Genomic DNA, 17,968 nt, shown 5'->3' on the forward strand with positions numbered 1-17,968 from the left:
ACAATGGTAATATTACCCATTTCACAGAAGAAGAGGTCAGGGCTTTTAGACCTGCCTCAAAGACACCTGGGCGACTAGGAGAGGATACTCTGAACATGCCTGGTTGGGTCACAGGGGCAGGGCTACGGGCACCATATCTGGTTCCTTGCCCTTTCATCTCTGGCTCTTCCCTCTTCTCTTTCCTGGACAACATGGGTTGAGTAGCTTTGCTCTGCCTTTTGCCACGACATTTCTGCCCTGTGGTCAGTCAATCATGAACTGAGACCAGGAACCAAAACAAACATTTAGTCCTTTAAATATACGTCAGGTTTATTGTTCTATTAAAAAAAAATGGCTGACATAAGGCCAAAGTTCAGAGCAAGAGAACAGCAGGACCCTTCATGAGAGCACAGGACTGCCTGCTCCACTCTGGGAATGCTGCCTCCTGCCGTAGCCCTCTCACCAAGGCTCTATGTGAAGGCCAGCGATGGCTGTGTGAGCCTTCTTTCACTTCCCAAGTATCTACCAATGGGCTCCTGAAGAAGCCAAGGCATCATCCACAGCACCTACCCCTGAGGAGGGCAGTCATTAAGGAAGTCAAGTCAATTCAATGCCAATGGATGCTGAAAAAGGTAAGGAAGGGGCTAACAGGAGTTCTCAAATACTGAGGACTCAGGAAGTACAGTTATGGAAAATGAAGATCTGTACACTGGAGTTTCCCTGGGCCACAGTAAAGGAGAAGTGCAGGAACAGCACATGCAAAGACCCGGATGCACTTGCAGAAAAATGTGAGGAGTTCAGCGATGAGGTGTACTGAGCGGGAAAAGGAAGCATTAGAAAGTCTCTATTACTCACAAACTGAAGATAAGTCCAAAGAGGCCCTAGGGCCATCTGTTCAGATCATGAGAAAGAAAATACTATAGTTCTAAAACTTCCCACAGGTGACTAAGGGGTACCTCGCTGATGGGAGGGCTGCTTTCTCCTCCAAGCCCAGCAGCCCCTGCAGCACAGGACTGTGCATTCACTGCCCCAAGCTTCCAGCCTGGGAAAGTGCACCCAGTATTGGGTGGCACTCAGGGCTCAGGGCTTCTCTGGAGCCTGGGGTTCATTCCCATACCCTCGTGTGACAGATTCAGGATTCCTGATGATCTTTATTTCTTACAGAGTGAATCAGATCCAGAAATAATAGTGACTTAAAATGCAGGGTTAAAAACTGATCAAAGGTAAAAAGAACACGTAGGCATTTGCTCATTCTGATTGAGCTGTAGCATGTGTACCTGCTGCGCTTTCCTGTGTGTATCTGTATGCTTGTACTATTTCAACACAATTAAAAAGTAGGGGGAGAATACAGCTTGCTGCAGGCCTCACGCACATCTCTGCACCTTCCCTACTGACCTACTGGTAAAGGCCACACACATGGCCTCGGTGACGGCTCTCCTCAGACCCTCTCCTCCTGAGCAGGTGGAGACCAACCTTGTGCACATCTCTACAGCCGCTGCCACCATCCTCAGTGCTAATAGGATGTTTCAGTAACTGGCTCCCAAATGGTTGAGGTCCCTGAGAAAAGGTACCAGTGATTTGTGCCAAATCGCCAAAAACTCACCTGCTGTCTAACAGAAGGGGCTAGCAAACAGACTAGTAAGCTCCACATGACACCCCACTTGCCTAGACTCTTCTACCTCCTTACCGGCTGGGGGACCCTGAATAGGCTCAGTTTAAGAATCTGAGCCTCCTCATGTGTTAGGCGAAGACAATACTGCTGTGAGAGAACTGCTGTGGGCCTTGTGCTAACTGTGACCCACACCATCCCATGCAGTGCCCTGCAGGCAGCTGTCACTATGCAGAGAGACTGGGTTCTGACCAGTCGTGCAGCTTGCTTGCTGGTCGTCGTCACCCTCCTCGTCTCGCTGGGCAGAGAGTGCGGCTTCCGTTCCTCTCTGCTCTCCTGAGCTGTCCTGGTAAGCTGCTCCCACAAGAGGCTGAGCTGTAGATGCTAGCAAAGAGAAAGAAAAATAAAACCATAGACCTGAAACTTAGCCAAGCAACTGAGAAGAACACAAAGATACAACAGGGAAAATAAAAGCACTGGGGAGGCACAATGCAATTTATAAGATAAAATTAATCTATCGAGCTGCCATAACAGGACATAAAAAGCATAAATACACTGCAGCTTGTCTGAAATGGCTTAAGTCAGGTTCTCAAAACACTATGAGTGAGAAAATGAGTTCCATCGACTTGGGCCCATGTTTCCATGTGAGAGAGGTCTGGGGTCCTCTGGGCAGCAGCAGGAGCCGCACTTGGTTGAGGCAGACTGGTGTTTCAGCAAGTAGTGAAACACTGTTGAGTACAAGTGGCAGGTGCTGGGCTAGGCACTAGGGCACAAGTGGCAGGTTCTGGGCTAGGCGCTAGGGCACAAGTGGCAGGTGCTGGGCTAGGCGCTAGGGCACAAGTGGCAGGTGCTGGGCTAGGTGCTAGGGCACAAGTGGCAGGTGCTGGGCTAGGTGCTAGGGCACAAGTGGCAGGTGCTGGGCTAGGCACTAAGGCTTCTCAGGCTGAGTCCCCGCTGCCATAAATCTTCCCTCTCAGAAGCACCCACCCCACACTGACTGGGTTATCTGCAGCTGCCCACCCCCCAACTAGACAGGGAGCCCTCAAGACAGGGGCTGTAACTGATTCATCTCTCTCACTCCTACACGCTGTGTTGTGAGATTGCAGACACCCAGTGGCTGCTTGGGGATCATTCCCTGACTTGCACAAGTTGATGCTGGATGGAAGGAAGAAAGGATGGATAGGAAGTGAGGAAGGAAAATTCTGCCAAAAACTCACATACATGGAAGCTGCAACCATGGTAAACCCGAGACAACCTAAAATTCAGTGCAAGCTATCTCTGGCTACAGATCATCATGCAATTCACATGAGCACTATCATACACAAGGCTTTGTAAAGCAGGAGAGAATGCAGGCTTCGAAACCAGGCAGGCTGGATCACAACTAGCTCTGGAAGCCAGTAACAGTGTGACCAGAGCCACATAACTATCTCTCAGACTATCCCCTGAACTAAAAAGAGAGATAATTACTGAACACTCGAAGGACCAAATTCAATCACATTGTGTCTTTGACACCTATAGCAGGGATTAATAAATTACAGATGCTTGTTGCATTAATACCACAATCCAACTGCCTCCCTGTCATCTCCACTAGCAGGGCCAACAAGCACTTTAGTGAGTCCCAAACTAGACAACTAACTTAGCCTGCCTCTCATGCAGCCATGCCCATCTCTGAGTATGACAACTCGAGTCACCCTTCTAAGGGTTCACATCATAAATGAGCCTTTAAGAGGCTTTTGTATCTGTATATTCAAAATAGTTAGGACAGATATACAGCTACTTTCTCTTAATTCAATGAGAAGAAAGATTTGTACTAATAGTGTTTGGACAGGGTATCATGTCTGCATCTTGTACTATGAATAACCACTAAGACAACAATATGCAATGTACTAATTACTGAAACTGTCCTACTAATTGGTTTTGAAACTGTCTCACTGTTTCTCAATAAAATTATTAAAAAAAAATAAGTGAGCCCTTAAAGCAGGAGCTGGGCAACTTTTCTTTTCTTTTCTTTTTTTTTTTTTTTTTTGCTTTATCAATGACTTTATTTTATTTTTTTTTTCAATGTCAAATATATACTTTTTATTTCCTAACAGTCATCTGAGGGTTTCCCTTCACAATTAACTGAGAGATTAATTTGTTTTCATCTTGGAGCAACTTTTCTTAAGGAGGCTAATAAGAAAAGTTTAAGCTTTGCAGGCCCTAGGGTTCTCTATCGTAGCTATTCAGCCCTGGGAGCATAGACAACTACTTTCAGTTAACATGCACATGAATATACGTGGCTGTGTGCCAACAAAACTTTATTTACAAAAACAGGCAAGCAAGTTTGATTTGGCCCAAGGACAGAAGCTTGCTCATTTGTGCTTCAAGGCTTAAGTCAGATTATATCATTCTGCTGTTCAAAATCCTCCAACAATTTCCAGTATTACATAAGAATAGACTATGGGAGCCTCCCCAGTTGTCTGCCTATCCCTAGCCTCATCTCCTATGCCTGCCCCCTTTCTCACTCCAAACTAGCCACATGGCTTCAAAACTGGAAGTCAACATACATACTTTTATGGACTCATGAACTCTCAGAAAACAAAGTAAAATGCGACCGTGTGGTAATATGCACTGTTCAGGCAAGGACTCTCAGCATCCTCCACGTTTTCACAGGGGCAGTGGCTCAAAAACTCTACGCACCACTGTCTTAGACAAAGAAGCCACCACTTGAGGTGTTCCCTCCAGTCTCTGGATTCTGCCCCATCAGATTCATTTTTACCCTCACAATCTCTACTTTTCATGACCCCAAGAAGAGCAGCAGCAGTAGATTCAAAGCTGACAGGAAGGTAGGTCATTTCTAGACAGAGACTGAAAGTCAGTGAAGTTTGCACTCAGCCCAGAGATGCTCTAAACGTTCCAGAGGACCCTCGAGAAGAACTTGCACCTGCAGACCTCTGATGCCATGTGCCCAAGGCTTCCACAGACACAGCCAGGCCAAAAGCCCATAATGAAACTGCCCACAATCGGGCACCTGTTCACAATCCCAGGTGAGGGAAACAGACCCTTCAAGACCTGAGAACAAAAAAAATCCCACTGATCCGGACCCCAGGACAAAAACAAAACAATAGACTTGTCTTCCCCTTTTGTGTTCCTTCATTGTGCATTCGGTAAGATTAATCAATCAGTGCACTTCATGAAATCCATACTCAAACACTGCAATTCTGAACAGCAAGGCTGGCATTTCCAGTAGTTCTAGCATGTCACTCAGGTAGCTCACGGGAAAGGCGTATGTCTTGGTGCTTACCAGCCAGCAGCACTTGGTCAGGCGCTTGCCTCTCAGCCATCAGAGCCTCGGCCAGAATTAGCTTTTGGTGAAGTTGCTTATTGCGAGTCTTGAGCTCCTTCAGTTCCCCCTGCAACTCCAGGATTTGACCTTGCAGATGACCTTCCACCTCCTGGGTGGCAGGAAGGTGGTACATATTTCCTAATGACCGGGATGGTTTCTCTAGGATCGGCAAGCGGGACCTCTTAACATCCTGAAAACACACACACACACACACACACACACACACACAACAATGAACACACTTCAAATACATTTCTTTGAGTTGATCTTACAAAAGTCACGCTGATCTTATGAAATAGGTTTCAACCTGCCCACTCAGGCTGCCGGTGCCTACAGTAGCATCTGTGCTCCGCTTCCTGTCAAGGAGCACTTTTCTTGGCAGGTGTCCACTCTGATTGTCAAGGGTCAACTTCTTGACATCCTCTCAGCCCTGGCTGCTGTCTTTGGACAACCCAGATGTTCCATATCTGGCAGTTTAACATGAACTTCTGGGAGATATTTTTTCCTCCCACTTATTTCCTTATTCCTTACCATTCCCACTGTAAGTCATGTGTCTCCTACCACATTAGCCCACCAGAACTAACCTCTTACTTCCCAGGGGATTTCACAACCCATCCATCCTCAACACCTTCACTTGCAGAGGGTCACAGGCACTCCAAAGCCAACTGAAAATTCAGCTCTTCGATGCCATCACTCCATGTCCCACCCACGAGTCTATATCATCTCACTTTTCTGTCTGGGTAAATCACTCAGTCATCCACTGACTACAACCCAAAAACTTGGGAGTCATTTTTAAATTTCCCTTTATTCTCATCACCCTCGCCTTTTAGCAGACTATAACAATTCCAACTCCTAAATTATCCCTCAGTTCTCCACAGCCACCTCCAACACAAAGAGGCTGCCAGCTCTCACTGAGGCCACAGTAACAGCCTCCTGCATGGCTCCTCCCCCACGCACTCACTTTTGTTCTCTCTCATCCACTCTTACAACTGCTTCCAAGTTCACTTATGAAAAAACATCAGACTCTCTGTACTTTCCACTAACTATAAATCATTCATCAGAAACTCAGCGCACACATGCTTTCCTAAAGACAACGGGTCCTGAGTTCCAAGACCAACTCAGGTCTCCCTGTTACACCCTTCAGCCCCTGGTAGGCTCCTCAGAGAACATCAGTGTCATTATAACCACTGATGCACTGCCTCCTCACTGCACCAGGCTGACAAGGCCCAGCGTGCAGGCGCTCTGCATACGTGGCCACACACTAGCCGCAGCTTCCAACACAAGAACTCGTACATAGCAGGCCCTCCAAAACTAATTTTAGGATGAAGATACAAACAATAAGAGACCCAGTGAGTGAGGTGCCTAAGTGGTGAGTCTTCAACACATTCAAAAACTGAGGGGAAGGACCTGAATCTAAAAGATATAAAGAACTATTACAACTGAAAAAAAAAAAAAAAATCAATGATCCATTTAAAAGATGAGCCAAACATCACACAGTTCTTTCTCTAAAGGAGTTACCATACAGCTAATATCATAGGAAAAGATTCTGGTATAAATGAGTTCATAGTATTATACCACCACTTCATCCCTTAAGATATAATCAAACAGCAGTGATAAGTACTGGCCAAGGTATGAAGAAATCAGATCCCTAAGCACTGTTGCTAATGGTAAAGGGGCACAGCTGCTTAGGAAACAGGCTGGCACTTCCTAAAGAGGTTAAATAAGGAGTTACTATATGACCTATCAAATCTTCTCTCAGGTATATATATATACCTAAGACAAAGAAAAACATACACATATAGAAATTTGTACTTAGTTTAGTAGAACTTGTATGTGAAATTTTATGTGTCTTCCAGACTTTTTCTTTTAACCCCTAACTAGGATACTATTACTCCCTACTGTTAATATTACTGTTTTGGTTTACTTAGGATTTATAAGACTATCTAGATATCTTATTTCTTCTTATATTCTTTTTTGTAAGTTATATTTCGCTAAGAACGTGTTTATTTGCCTTTATGTTTATTGGTATACAATAAAATATTTTCTTTAAAAAATTGTACTTATTGTTCATAATATTCACAAAGCAGAAACAGTTCACATGTGCTGCACTTGGAGAATGGATAAATAAAATATGGTATAGCCATGCATTAGAATGTCACTTAGCGATAAAGTCAATCATCTACTCATTCAGAGCTCCAACAGGAATGAGCCCTGAAGGCACTATGCTAAGTAGAGTACATATTTCTGACTCCATTTATACAAAATATCCAGACTGGGCAAAAGGAAACAAAAGGTCAAAAAGTAAACTGACACATTCACAAGGAAGCGGATATTCATGTGTCTTGCTGCTGGTGGCTGATTTAATTTTATTGGTAAAAAGACCAATAAAAGTGATTAGGTCTCTGTACCATCCACCAAGGGATGGCCATGCTCGAACCACCGTAGTTCAGGCCAGCAGGAGCTCAGGAGGCCACGGCTGGGGCTGGGTGGGTGGAGGAACTGGGCCTCAAAGCTGCTGAGTACCAGGTGTCTTTTGGGATAGTGACAACATCCTAACATGGTAATGGTTATACAACTTCACTGAACTTCAATGGATGAAGTGTATCGTATATAAATTCTATCTGAGTGCTATCAATAATTTTTTAGCAAGAGAGGAATAAGGAACCTGAGATTAAAACAGGAAAAATTTGAGACGTAAGGTATGAGAAGACAAGCAAAGTCTCTCCGGAAGGAGCAGAGTGAGGGCCCTTCTTGCACATTCTAGGGTGTAAAATGTTTTCCAGCACAGCCTCCAGGTCACAACTTCCAGGCCACCTCTGCATTCTCAGAGCTCAGCAGGTCATAGAAGGTATTGTGCCTGTTCTCTGAGAGGTGAGACGAGTCCCCTGTCATGCAGCAAGAAGGCTCAAGGGTTGGGCTGAAACTAGCTCTTCAGATGCTAGTCCTCAGGCAGGAAAAGAAAGATGCTTTCTGCCCTGAAATTCCAGCAAAGAGAAGACAGCAGATTGAAGGACAAGAGCAGCCTGGGGGTGAAGAGGGAACACTTGGGAGGAGGTGGATGGCTCAGCCAAGAGGGCTGGAAAATAACAGTCACTTGCTTGGTCCTGGGTCTCCACCAATCTTTATTCTTAGATCAAAATCTGTGTGTCATATGGCAGCAGAAAAGATATCTGCAAGTGTACAAATGCCAAAGCCAATTTCAAGCTGGAAGACCGCCGTCAGTCAAGCCAATGCCTGTTCTAAAATAACAGCACGCGAAATGCTACCTTATGGGCTCCAAACAGAGTCCACCTACCCCTTATTAGCAATGTCATCTCAGAACTTCTTTCTTGGTAATGGATGGGAGACAGGAACTCGTGTGCTCTGAGATCCTACCATAGAGAAAGCACTGCCGTAGACATTCATGACACATTACATCTTTCTGCCACCACGCCAGCCTCAGGGTCTAGGCCACATTAACCTCCTTCAAGCCACTGAGCAAGGTCAAGGACTGATTACCCAGGGACTCAGCTTAAGTTAAGCAAAGTCTCTCCTTGTGCCCCTGTAACTAAACAGCCGGGATATGGGGTCTTGGCTTCACCCTCCACCGACAGTTACGTGTGCAGGACATCAAAGCTACGGTGTAAGCCACCACCGAAAGCACAAGGAAAAGCATTCAACTTGCTTCTACTTTGTATACACTGGAAACCACACAGCTGACGAGAGGGTTCCAGACTCCCTGAAAAAGGTAGGCTTGTACTACCTCTCCCTGCCTCCGAAACCAGCCAAGTGCATAACCTCCCAGTCCACTGAGGCATGCTGATCCATTTTACTGAGCCTTTTAATATCCTTTATCTCTTCATGGGCGGGGGGAGGAAGATGTCTGATCCCCAGTCCAACGTGCCAGCTCTGCCCGGAGGGCTCAATGACACTGGGATTGAGACTGGGCGTGGTGGCACGCACCTGGAATCCCTGCACTTGGGAGGCTGAAAAATAGGAAGGATCATGACAAGTCTGATCTGTATAGTAAGACCCTGTAGATCCTACAGACCCTGTACTGAATACAAAAATAATAACAATAAATAAAAAAACAAAACTCATGCTTGTTGAGAAGATTAAGTGAGAAGATGAACAAATCTCTGATACATAAGTAGGTAATAAAAATTTTAAAATAAATCACAGTTTCTTGGGGCCGGGGAGATGGCTTAGTAGAATAAGCACTTCCCTGGCAAGCACAAGGGCCTGGAGTTAAATCCCCAGTTCCACCAAAAAAAAATAAATAAATAAATAAAAAATCAGTTTCTCTTCTTTTTAAACACAGGCAGGACAGATAATTTCAAACAAAAAATATTTAATATATTTGGGAAAATTAAATCCATTCAATTATCCAATCTTCCTGAACAGAGAATGACATCTCCCACACAATAGAAAAAAGCAAACAAAAACAGAAACCAAAAAAACCACCTAGTTTTCCTAATGTACAGGTATCAACTGAAGGAGCTGGGGCAGACAAGAGCACTTCCATTCTAGCCAAATTGCACAAATTTGCATTTTGAGTACCATTAATATAATGGCAGTGTATTTTTTTTTTTTTTTTTTAGGTCTCTACTGATATCTTTAGAAAATCCTTTTCTGGAAATTACAGTTTTGGTGCATAATTTAAAACAATCAAAAGCAATTTTGCTAATGATATACCTAGCGTTCCTTGGTATATACAAGAGCAGTAATTTATTGGTCAGAAAATAAACTTAATTCTCCCTTCTGATGCTATGAAGCGGCGTGTATAGCTGATTTCTCAGGTACAAAACAGCCATTAAAAACAAGAATTCTGTGGTCTACATTGGAACTCTAAACACAATCTACTTCTTAACACAGCTCCCAGCCAAGGGGATTCTCAACCCAACCTCTCCTCTCAACAGGACCACAGTGGAGACCCAGGCAGACGCTAGCAAGAAGGCCTCCTTTTTAATAGTCTTGCCTACTTGATTATATTTTTTGGTCTGTGTTTTGTTTTGTTTTTCTATTGGGTGAGACACGTCATTCTCCCAAACACATTAAATACTTTTTGTTTGAAATTATGTGCCCTGCTGTGTTTTAAAAGAAGAAGAATTGTGCTTTACTTTAAAATGTTTATTATCTACCACATCATTCCAGACTACTACAACAGAAAGACAGTCTGACCGAAGGCTGGGTGTCAGACCCAGGGGAGCCAGCCCAGGCTCTTGGCTGCTGGCCAGTATGCTAACATCATTACGGTTTCACGTCAACTGCTAAAGGAAGTGTCCCTCAGCAGGTAAAACCTAGAGTGTGGCACGTCTTCACACCAGAGTCTTGTGTAGCTAGTGTAAGGGGAAATGTCTTTAATATAATGGAAAAAAGAAAACTACAGACAGATAGACATGATGCTATGTACAGTTTCTCTACGGAAAATGCAAAAATATCCTGACACAGACAAATGAAATAGGGCTGGGGTTGGGAAGGAAGTCAGAGGTCAGGAAAGAGGGAGGGAAGGGGCAGCTAGAGGCACAACACCTCTGAGAAGAGGGCAACAGCAGTGCAGGCAGAGACATACCAGGCTTTTTCTTCACATAAAAGGAAAAACATGGTGGCAGTGGAGGTAATATACGAACTTACCTTGTTGGCCAGGCTGGGGTGAGGAAAGGGAGGGGCCTGCTGTCCTGGCATGCAGCCTTCATCCTCTGGCTTAGCACCATACATGGCGCTGGTCGGCTCCTCCTCCCCGGCTTCTCTCTTTTCATCACATTCCCACCAGAGCAGGCGGCCCTCCCCAGGCACAGTCTGCACCGAGGCATCCTTCAGCTCCACCTCGGCCACTTTGCCCTGCCTCCCTAGCTCAGCCTCTGCTGGCTCTAGTTCACCTTGCGGCGGAGTGAGTGAGTTGGCCTGGACCAAGTGTCCCAGCTCATCTCGCAGCTGAACGGCCATTCGCATGAGTGTCTTCTCGGTCGGCCCATTGGGGTGCTCTCCGGGAACTCCCTGCTCTGCTGAGCACTTCTGTTCTAGAAGCAGTCCATGGAGTGCTCTCAGAAGGCCTGACCTGTTTCTCAAAGAGAAGGAAGCAAGAGAGATAAGCATGCCCTTGATCCACTTCCCAAGCTGTCCCCATCTCTTGCCCAGATTCTGCCTAACTAACTACAATCCCCACAATAAACCAGGACCCACACCAAGCACTTCATCCCATGAATCTCAAGGGCGATGTCTAGACCACGGACAAGAGCAGCATCTGTCACAAGGTACACAGCAAGTGAGCGGGCCACATGGACAGTAAGCGTAGGCTGGGCGCAGTCGGAGGACATGGGCAACAAGGTGTCAAGATGTTACAGGGTGCCCAACCCAACCCAAGACACTGGCTCTGTCCACACGTCCAAGGGCAAGAGCAACTTTGGATAAATCTCACCCACCTGTCTGGTCCCAGGTTCCTGAGCTATTCTGGCACACAGTGGGTACTCCACTATGCTTCTGTACGTGCACGCATATGGAGCAGAAGAAACACTGGCATATAAAAATGCCTTCAGGGGTGGGAGTGCCTGGCCTGAGAAAGACCATGGATTTGATATCCAGCATTCAAAAAATAACAAAATAAAATAAATTGGCTTAAAGTTCTAACTCTGAGTTTCTTTGCAAAGAAGATAAGTCTCCCTCCACAGGAGAGCCTGAGGAGTAAGCAAGACAGTGTCTGGGTGGCAGCTACTGGCACATCCCTGGCCACACATCTTTGGCTCCCCTCTGACTTCAGCCGCAGCTGTGGGACGGCTCCTGCAGACGAGGCCAGTCCCACCTGCAGCACTCTGCATTTCATTGCCTGGGCTTTTTCTAAAGCTGAGCCAGCAGCCAGGCAGTGTGCAGGTGGGGGGCAGCTGTTACTGCTGGGGAACCCTCGATCAGTGCAGAAGACATCTGTGTGGGAGATGGCTCAGGCTCTAACCTTCACAGGACAACATAGGCACAGGCTACTCTGTCACTAACAGGGCACCAGCTGGATGAGCCCCAGCTGCCTAGAGCAGTTACCAGGCCAGTCTACACCCTCACTGGCATGGCCTTCACTGTCTCACTCCCTTAGCACTCTCTCTGGCACTCCTCTTCCCTGGTGCCACATTCTGACTTAACCACTGGTACTCACATCTGCATCCGAGGCTCTGCTTTCCAAGGAAACAAAACTAGGCCAGCATGTAACAAGTGGGATGGTGCCAGTGTATAGCTCTTTTGTGAGTGTTTCTTGGGCCAGGCACCATAGGGGGACCAGGGATCCAAAATTGTCAGCAAGGGCTTAGGCCGCTGTGAGAGCCCCCATGTATACAAATCACCACTGCACAGTGCAAAAAGGCAAGTTTGATGGGGACAGAGGTCAACTATACCCATGTCCAGACACATGTCAGAAGAGAGCTTCAGAGGCAGAATGGATATTGGCAGGGGGTCAGTGCAGAGCAATCTGGTCACGGACAATGACATGAACAGTCACCAAAGGGTAGTAAGTGAGGAGGTAAGGCTGGAAAAGGCCAGGGAGACACGAAGAGTCTGGCAGACTACATGATGGAAGGAGGGCCCCAAAAGGCCTGTGCAGATTTCCTGCCGAGAAGGTGGTGCGAGCACACACAGGAACTCCTTCCACTCTGTTCTGATCATAGAAATGACAGCAAATTCACAATGAGAAAGCATTTCAAGGTGCCACTATGGTCACAAACTCGCTATAAAGTGATCTATAGATGGGACACAGAAGAAACAAGCCTGAGAAACAAGCAGGGGCCTTTGCAGAAAGCAGTGGAGCCAAAGGATAAAAGAGGAGCCACTTGAATGTCACTGACCCTTATTAGGAGTGGAGCAACTTTAGGACCACCACACAGGGAGGATATGGGTGGGATCCATTAGTACAAGCAAACTGAATTTGCACAGGAAATCCAACAATGGGGCTGGCGAGATAGCTCAGTGGACTAAGCGCCTGCTTAGGCAAGTGCAGGGACCAGGGTTCGACCCCTGGGACCACATGTCATGCCGACCCCACCCTGTGGTGGTACACACCTGTAATCCCAGCACTGGGGAGCCTGAAAGCAGGAGAATCACCATGCGTCAAGCTGCATAGTGAGACCCTGTACCAAATACATGAGACCCTGTACCAAATACATAAAGGAAAGAGAGAGAGAGAGAGAGAGCGAGAGAGAGAGAGAGAGAGACAAGAAACTAGAGAATTTACTCTCAAGAAAGCAGAAATCATAAAAGCCTTCAAAATAAAAATGTTTACCCTGCAAGAAATAAAGAAAACCTTCAAAAGAAATGAAGAAGAAGTGAAGAAACTGAGGTGGAGAAGTAGGGGGATGAATGGACAGGCTGTAGGTACAGCTGGCCGAGAGCCACCCGCGTTGCAGGTGGGGGCGAGCGCACGCAGCCTGCACTGAGAAGGCAGCACGGCCACACAACCTTACCTGCTCTGCTTCTCCCTGCATTTCCTCCTTCCTGCCTTGTTTCAAGGAATCTTGTGAGATAGTCGGGGCAGGTCCTCCAGCTCCTATAGCACACCCCGCCTTCCCTCCCTCTGATCTTCGCTACTCTTGGCAGTAGCAGGTACCCTGATTCAGCCTCCTCACTGCATCCTCTGAGGGTAGGAACAAGGCCCTCCTCAGAGCCTGATCCTGTGACACAGATCTGGAGCAGGAGCGACTCGGCTTAAGTTAGCACCTGCAGCATAGAGAAGTAAGATAAAAGAAAACCAGAACTAAAATGTACGGTGGCTTCCTCACTGCTATCGTAGCATCATCATGCCGTGCTGGCTCCGGATGTGCCAGCCACTAAAACCAGGCATGGTGGTGCATGCCTGTAATCCCAGCACTGGGGAGGCTGAGACAGGAGGATCACTACGAGTCTGAGCTGCACAGCAAGACACTGTATCAAATAAATAAATTTTAAATTTAAAAAATAAAGAAATATAAAAATATTTCTGATATTACAACCATCAGGAGATAAAACCCAAGAAAAATGCTTTACAAATAGGGGAAAAGGTAATAGAAGAGGCCATTATAATATACTAAAACAGTGGTGTCATTAAATAAAACATTCCAAGTGTTACTTTGCTGGAAACCTGAATAGCAGATCTATTAAGCTGTCACTGCAAACAGGAACTTTGGAATGGTTCCGTCCAAGGGCCCTGTCAGAGACCCAGAGTGTTTCGGTGCCCTTCCCCAGCATCTGTGTCACACAGAAGGTGCGGAGCAAAGCGCTGACATTTACCAAGCACTCTCCGTGTGCCTCATCCTTTAAATACACCGACTCCTCAGACTCAGGCTGTGACAGGGGAACTATTATTAGCCTCATTTTACAGATGAAAAAATGGGCTCACAAAGATTCAAGATCCCTCAGGAAAATGACAGAGCAAAGATTAGAGCCTTCTGACTCCAAAACACGACCAGCTCTTCCTTGTTTTCTAGACTTTCCTTCTGCTATGAGGCTGAACTATTAATTGCCCACATGTTCATTCAAATATTTATTGAGTACTTTCATTGTGAGACATAAGACAGTGGTTATACATGGTAAAAAAGAATAACAGAGTCTGCATTCTGTTAAGAAGACAGACAGACACAGCCATGCATACACTGATAACTACAAAACTCAAGGAAAAGTAATGATAAGTAATATGAACAGGAAGGAGGAAGGAATAAATCCAGAGACAAAGCATCAAATAAGATTCCCTTTAGAAAGTGTGGGCAAGAAAGGCCTCTCTACAAAACTGATATCCAGCAGAGGCACAGCTCATCAGCTACATGTGGCTAAAGCACAGTCCTGGTAAAGTGAACAGCTATTCTAACTCCTGCTCATGGGAACAACTTGGAAACATGCAGAACTGAAAGGTCCATGTGGCCAAGGGTCAGTGAACTAGAGGTGGCTGATGGAGGCAGAAAACTGGTGGGGGCAAGGTCAAGAATTCCCGGCTTCCTCTGTCAGCAATGGAAATCCATTGGAGGATTTTAAGGATGGCAGAGACATGATCTGGTCTAAAGTTTAGAAAGATCTGGGCCTAGAGGTATAGCTCAGCTGTAAAGCAACTGCGTAGCCTAGACATAATCTTTGTTTTCATCTCCAGTACCTCAAATAAACAAATCACTTTGGCAACTCTGTGGAAAATGGAGGGGCAGAATGGAAGCAGGGGGACAAATAAGGAGGCTGAACTGAGGAAGGAGGCGGGCAAGAGAGGGCAGCAGCTTGGATTAGGAAGGCAGGAACAGAGATGTGAGGTAGCTGAATCAGGACTGGGCCTTGGAGGGGGACTCAGCAGGATTTGCTGCTGGATGGGGGACTGAGGAAATTACATTTTTGATAATAGTAATAGGTAGCAGTGCTATTAAGAGACATGAAAAAGACTGAGGGGAAGTAGATTAGAACAAGTAGTTTCTGATCAGTTCACGATGAAATGTCCAGTGGACAAGTAGGTGGAGATGCCTAGGGCAAAGCAAGCTGTGCGACCTGGTGGGCGGGTCTGGACCACAGTGTGCATTTAGCTGTCAACAAAGCAAACTACTTCACGAGAGGGAGGAGCCATGCAGCAAAGGAAGGGATGAGAACAGTACCCACACAGGAGATGGAGCAGGAGTAGCCGGTGGGGCAGAAAGAGACAGGCCACGGAGAGGGGTGGGCGGGTCTGGACCACAGTGTGCATTTAGCTGTCAACAAAGCAAACTACTTCACGAGAGGGAGGAGCCATGCAGCAAAGGAAGGGATGAGAACAGTACCCACACAGGAGATGGAGCAGGAGTAGCCGGTGGGGCAGAAAGAGACAGGCCACGGAGAGGGGCCAGCTTCTGCTAAGAGGTGGGCCCCCACCCCTAGATTTCAACTTGGAATCACTGTTGACTTGGATGGGCAGAGCAAAAGTTACCAAAATACTTAGAATGGTAAAAAGAGAATGGAAGGAAGAAATTGGAGGCAGTAAAGATAGGCAAATCTTTTGAGAAACCCTGCTTCGAGTGGGAATGCAGGAACAGGGTGGCAGCTGCCGTGGATGTGAAATCAGAGGGCGAGGGGTCAGCTATCAGGTGTGTCTCATGTTTACAGGGCTACTGCGATGATTCAATATAAGGAAAAAACTACTGGTGCAGAAAAGAGAAGGGCCAAGAGAAGACAGGAACTAAGCCACTCGGGAGGACGGGCCTTGGTAGGAGCAGGGATAACTCTTCTACTGCAACAGGCAGAAAGTCAGTCTGCAGCCACAGAGGCAAGCAGCGGTTCGCATGGAATTGCTTCTCTTTTTTCAGTGATGTATAGATCAAGGTCATTAGGACGAGATAGGAGTGAGAGAGAAGGGAAGCTGCCAAACAGCCCTGTCTATGCCATTTGAATGCTTATGTTGAAATGAGAGACAAGAAGTATAAGTGTGACACACTCTATGCACATCCCCGGGTTCCTAACCATGTCAGAGTCTACAGAGGCTTTGATACAGCACATGAATGAGGTCAGCAAGGGGTTTGGGGTGGGGGGACCGGAGTGGGCAGCCAGGAGTGTTCGTTCAGTGGAACCAGCATGAACAATGATCCCCAAACAAAGGACACTCGACTGCTTCTAGGTGCTGAAGGAAGGTCATCATGGGTGAAGCACAAAAGGCAAGACAAGAATAGCAGAGAGCTAAAGGACAGGGTTACCAGATCTTACTGGACCTGGCAAGCCATGGAAAGATTCTGACCCCAAGAAGAGTAGAGAGTCTCTCAAGGGTTTAGATAGGATGATACACTGAATCTTTAAATAACTGCTCCAGAAGTCCATGGAAAACAGATCAGAAGGTAACAAGGATAACTGCAGGGAACTGGTTAGGGGGATACTGCAGCGATCCTGGAGAAATCTGCCACAAGCAGATTGTTGTGGAAGAGGAAGCAACAGAGATACAGAGAAGAGGATGCACTCAAGAGTTACTTAAAAAGTAGAAAGACTGGAGCTTAGATTTGGGAGGTGAAAGAGAGGGGAGCACCAAGGAAGACACTGGGTTTGGGGGGTACTGTCTGGAACCCAACAGCCTAGTTCCTTTCTAATATGGAATCTACTTTCAAGCAAGACAGCTGCCCTAGCCAAAACATACCTAGTCCCTTGCTAATCCCCTGCGGTCTTCTGTGGACCCCTGCAAGGCTCACATTCTGGTGGAAACTTGACTGTCCCATAACCATCCCCAGAACTACAGGTTAGATCTCCTAGAAGCTGGCCTCTGTATTTCATTATAGCTCAAGATTGCATTCATCTTTCCTTAAATGTTTAAATGAGAATATAGACCCAGAGCACAGGCCCCATGTGTGAGTGAGACCACCCAGGGCCTGCAGATCCTGAATAGACTCAGAGCGCAGGCCCAGAGAGTAAGTGAGACAGCCCAGGGAACGCAGATTCTGAATACACCCAGAGCACAGGCCCAATGTGTAAGTGAGAGGACCCAGGGCCCGCAGATCCTGAATAGACCCAGAGCCCAGGCCCAGCATGTGAGTGAGACCACCTGGGGCCCACTGGATCCTCAATCGACCCAGAGTGCAGGCCTAGTGCGGAACCCTTCAGCAGAACTCCCTGCAAAGAGACTAGAGGCAAGACCCACCCAGCTGATTCAGGAGCAGAACATCTTGCCAGAGCGACACAAAAGGTTCAACTCCAAGGGCTGCAGCAGGAAGAAGTGGAGCACAGCAGCCAGAGTCCAGCCAGACCCAAGCAACACCCACCTAGAGGAATCTGAACTTCATAGATCCAGACCTGGTGCTAAGGTAATAACTCTATCCAAGCTCTACACCAAAGGTCAGAAGACAGTGGTATACAAAATGACAAAGAGAAGGAACAAAATGCAGTCTCAGTCCCCGAGTCCACCCAGTACAAATGCAGAAGACACTAGCACTGAGGAAACTTGAAATCACACGCCAGATATCTCGGAAAATAATAGCGTTGAAAGTAAAGAAACAACTGCAGAAAGGTATAGAAGAAATCAGATCAGAAATAATTTTGGAACTAAAAAATGTAGTGATAACTATAATCAAAGAAGTAATAAGTGCTTCTAAGGAATACACTGATAAAAAAGTAGAGCAGAATATAAAAATGATGGAACCCCTGAA

The 17,968-nt window shown here is 46.4% G+C and overlaps 1 protein-coding gene across 4 annotated transcripts in view; it reads right to left on the minus strand.

Annotated features, from left to right (window-relative positions):
* Cdk5rap2 (CDK5 regulatory subunit associated protein 2) overlaps positions 1-17,968 on the minus strand; it is a 210,533-nt gene that overhangs the window by 58,617 nt on the left and 133,948 nt on the right. For all 4 annotated transcript variants that reach the window (XM_023701591.1, XM_023701590.1, XM_023701589.1 and 1 more), the window contains exons 21-23: positions 10,527-10,950; positions 4,872-5,103; positions 1,841-1,972 (exon numbers count right to left, since the gene is read on the minus strand). In XM_023701591.1, the coding sequence (XP_023557359.1) occupies positions 1,841-1,972; positions 4,872-5,103; positions 10,527-10,950 (788 nt within the window). The remainder of the gene's footprint in view (positions 1-1,840; positions 1,973-4,871; positions 5,104-10,526; positions 10,951-17,968) is intronic.

The sequence above is a fragment of the Octodon degus genome, unplaced genomic scaffold (genome assembly GCF_000260255.1).
Source record: "Octodon degus isolate 3935 unplaced genomic scaffold, OctDeg1.0 scaffold00137, whole genome shotgun sequence".
In the NCBI taxonomy this organism is placed as follows: Eukaryota; Metazoa; Chordata; class Mammalia; order Rodentia; family Octodontidae; genus Octodon; species Octodon degus.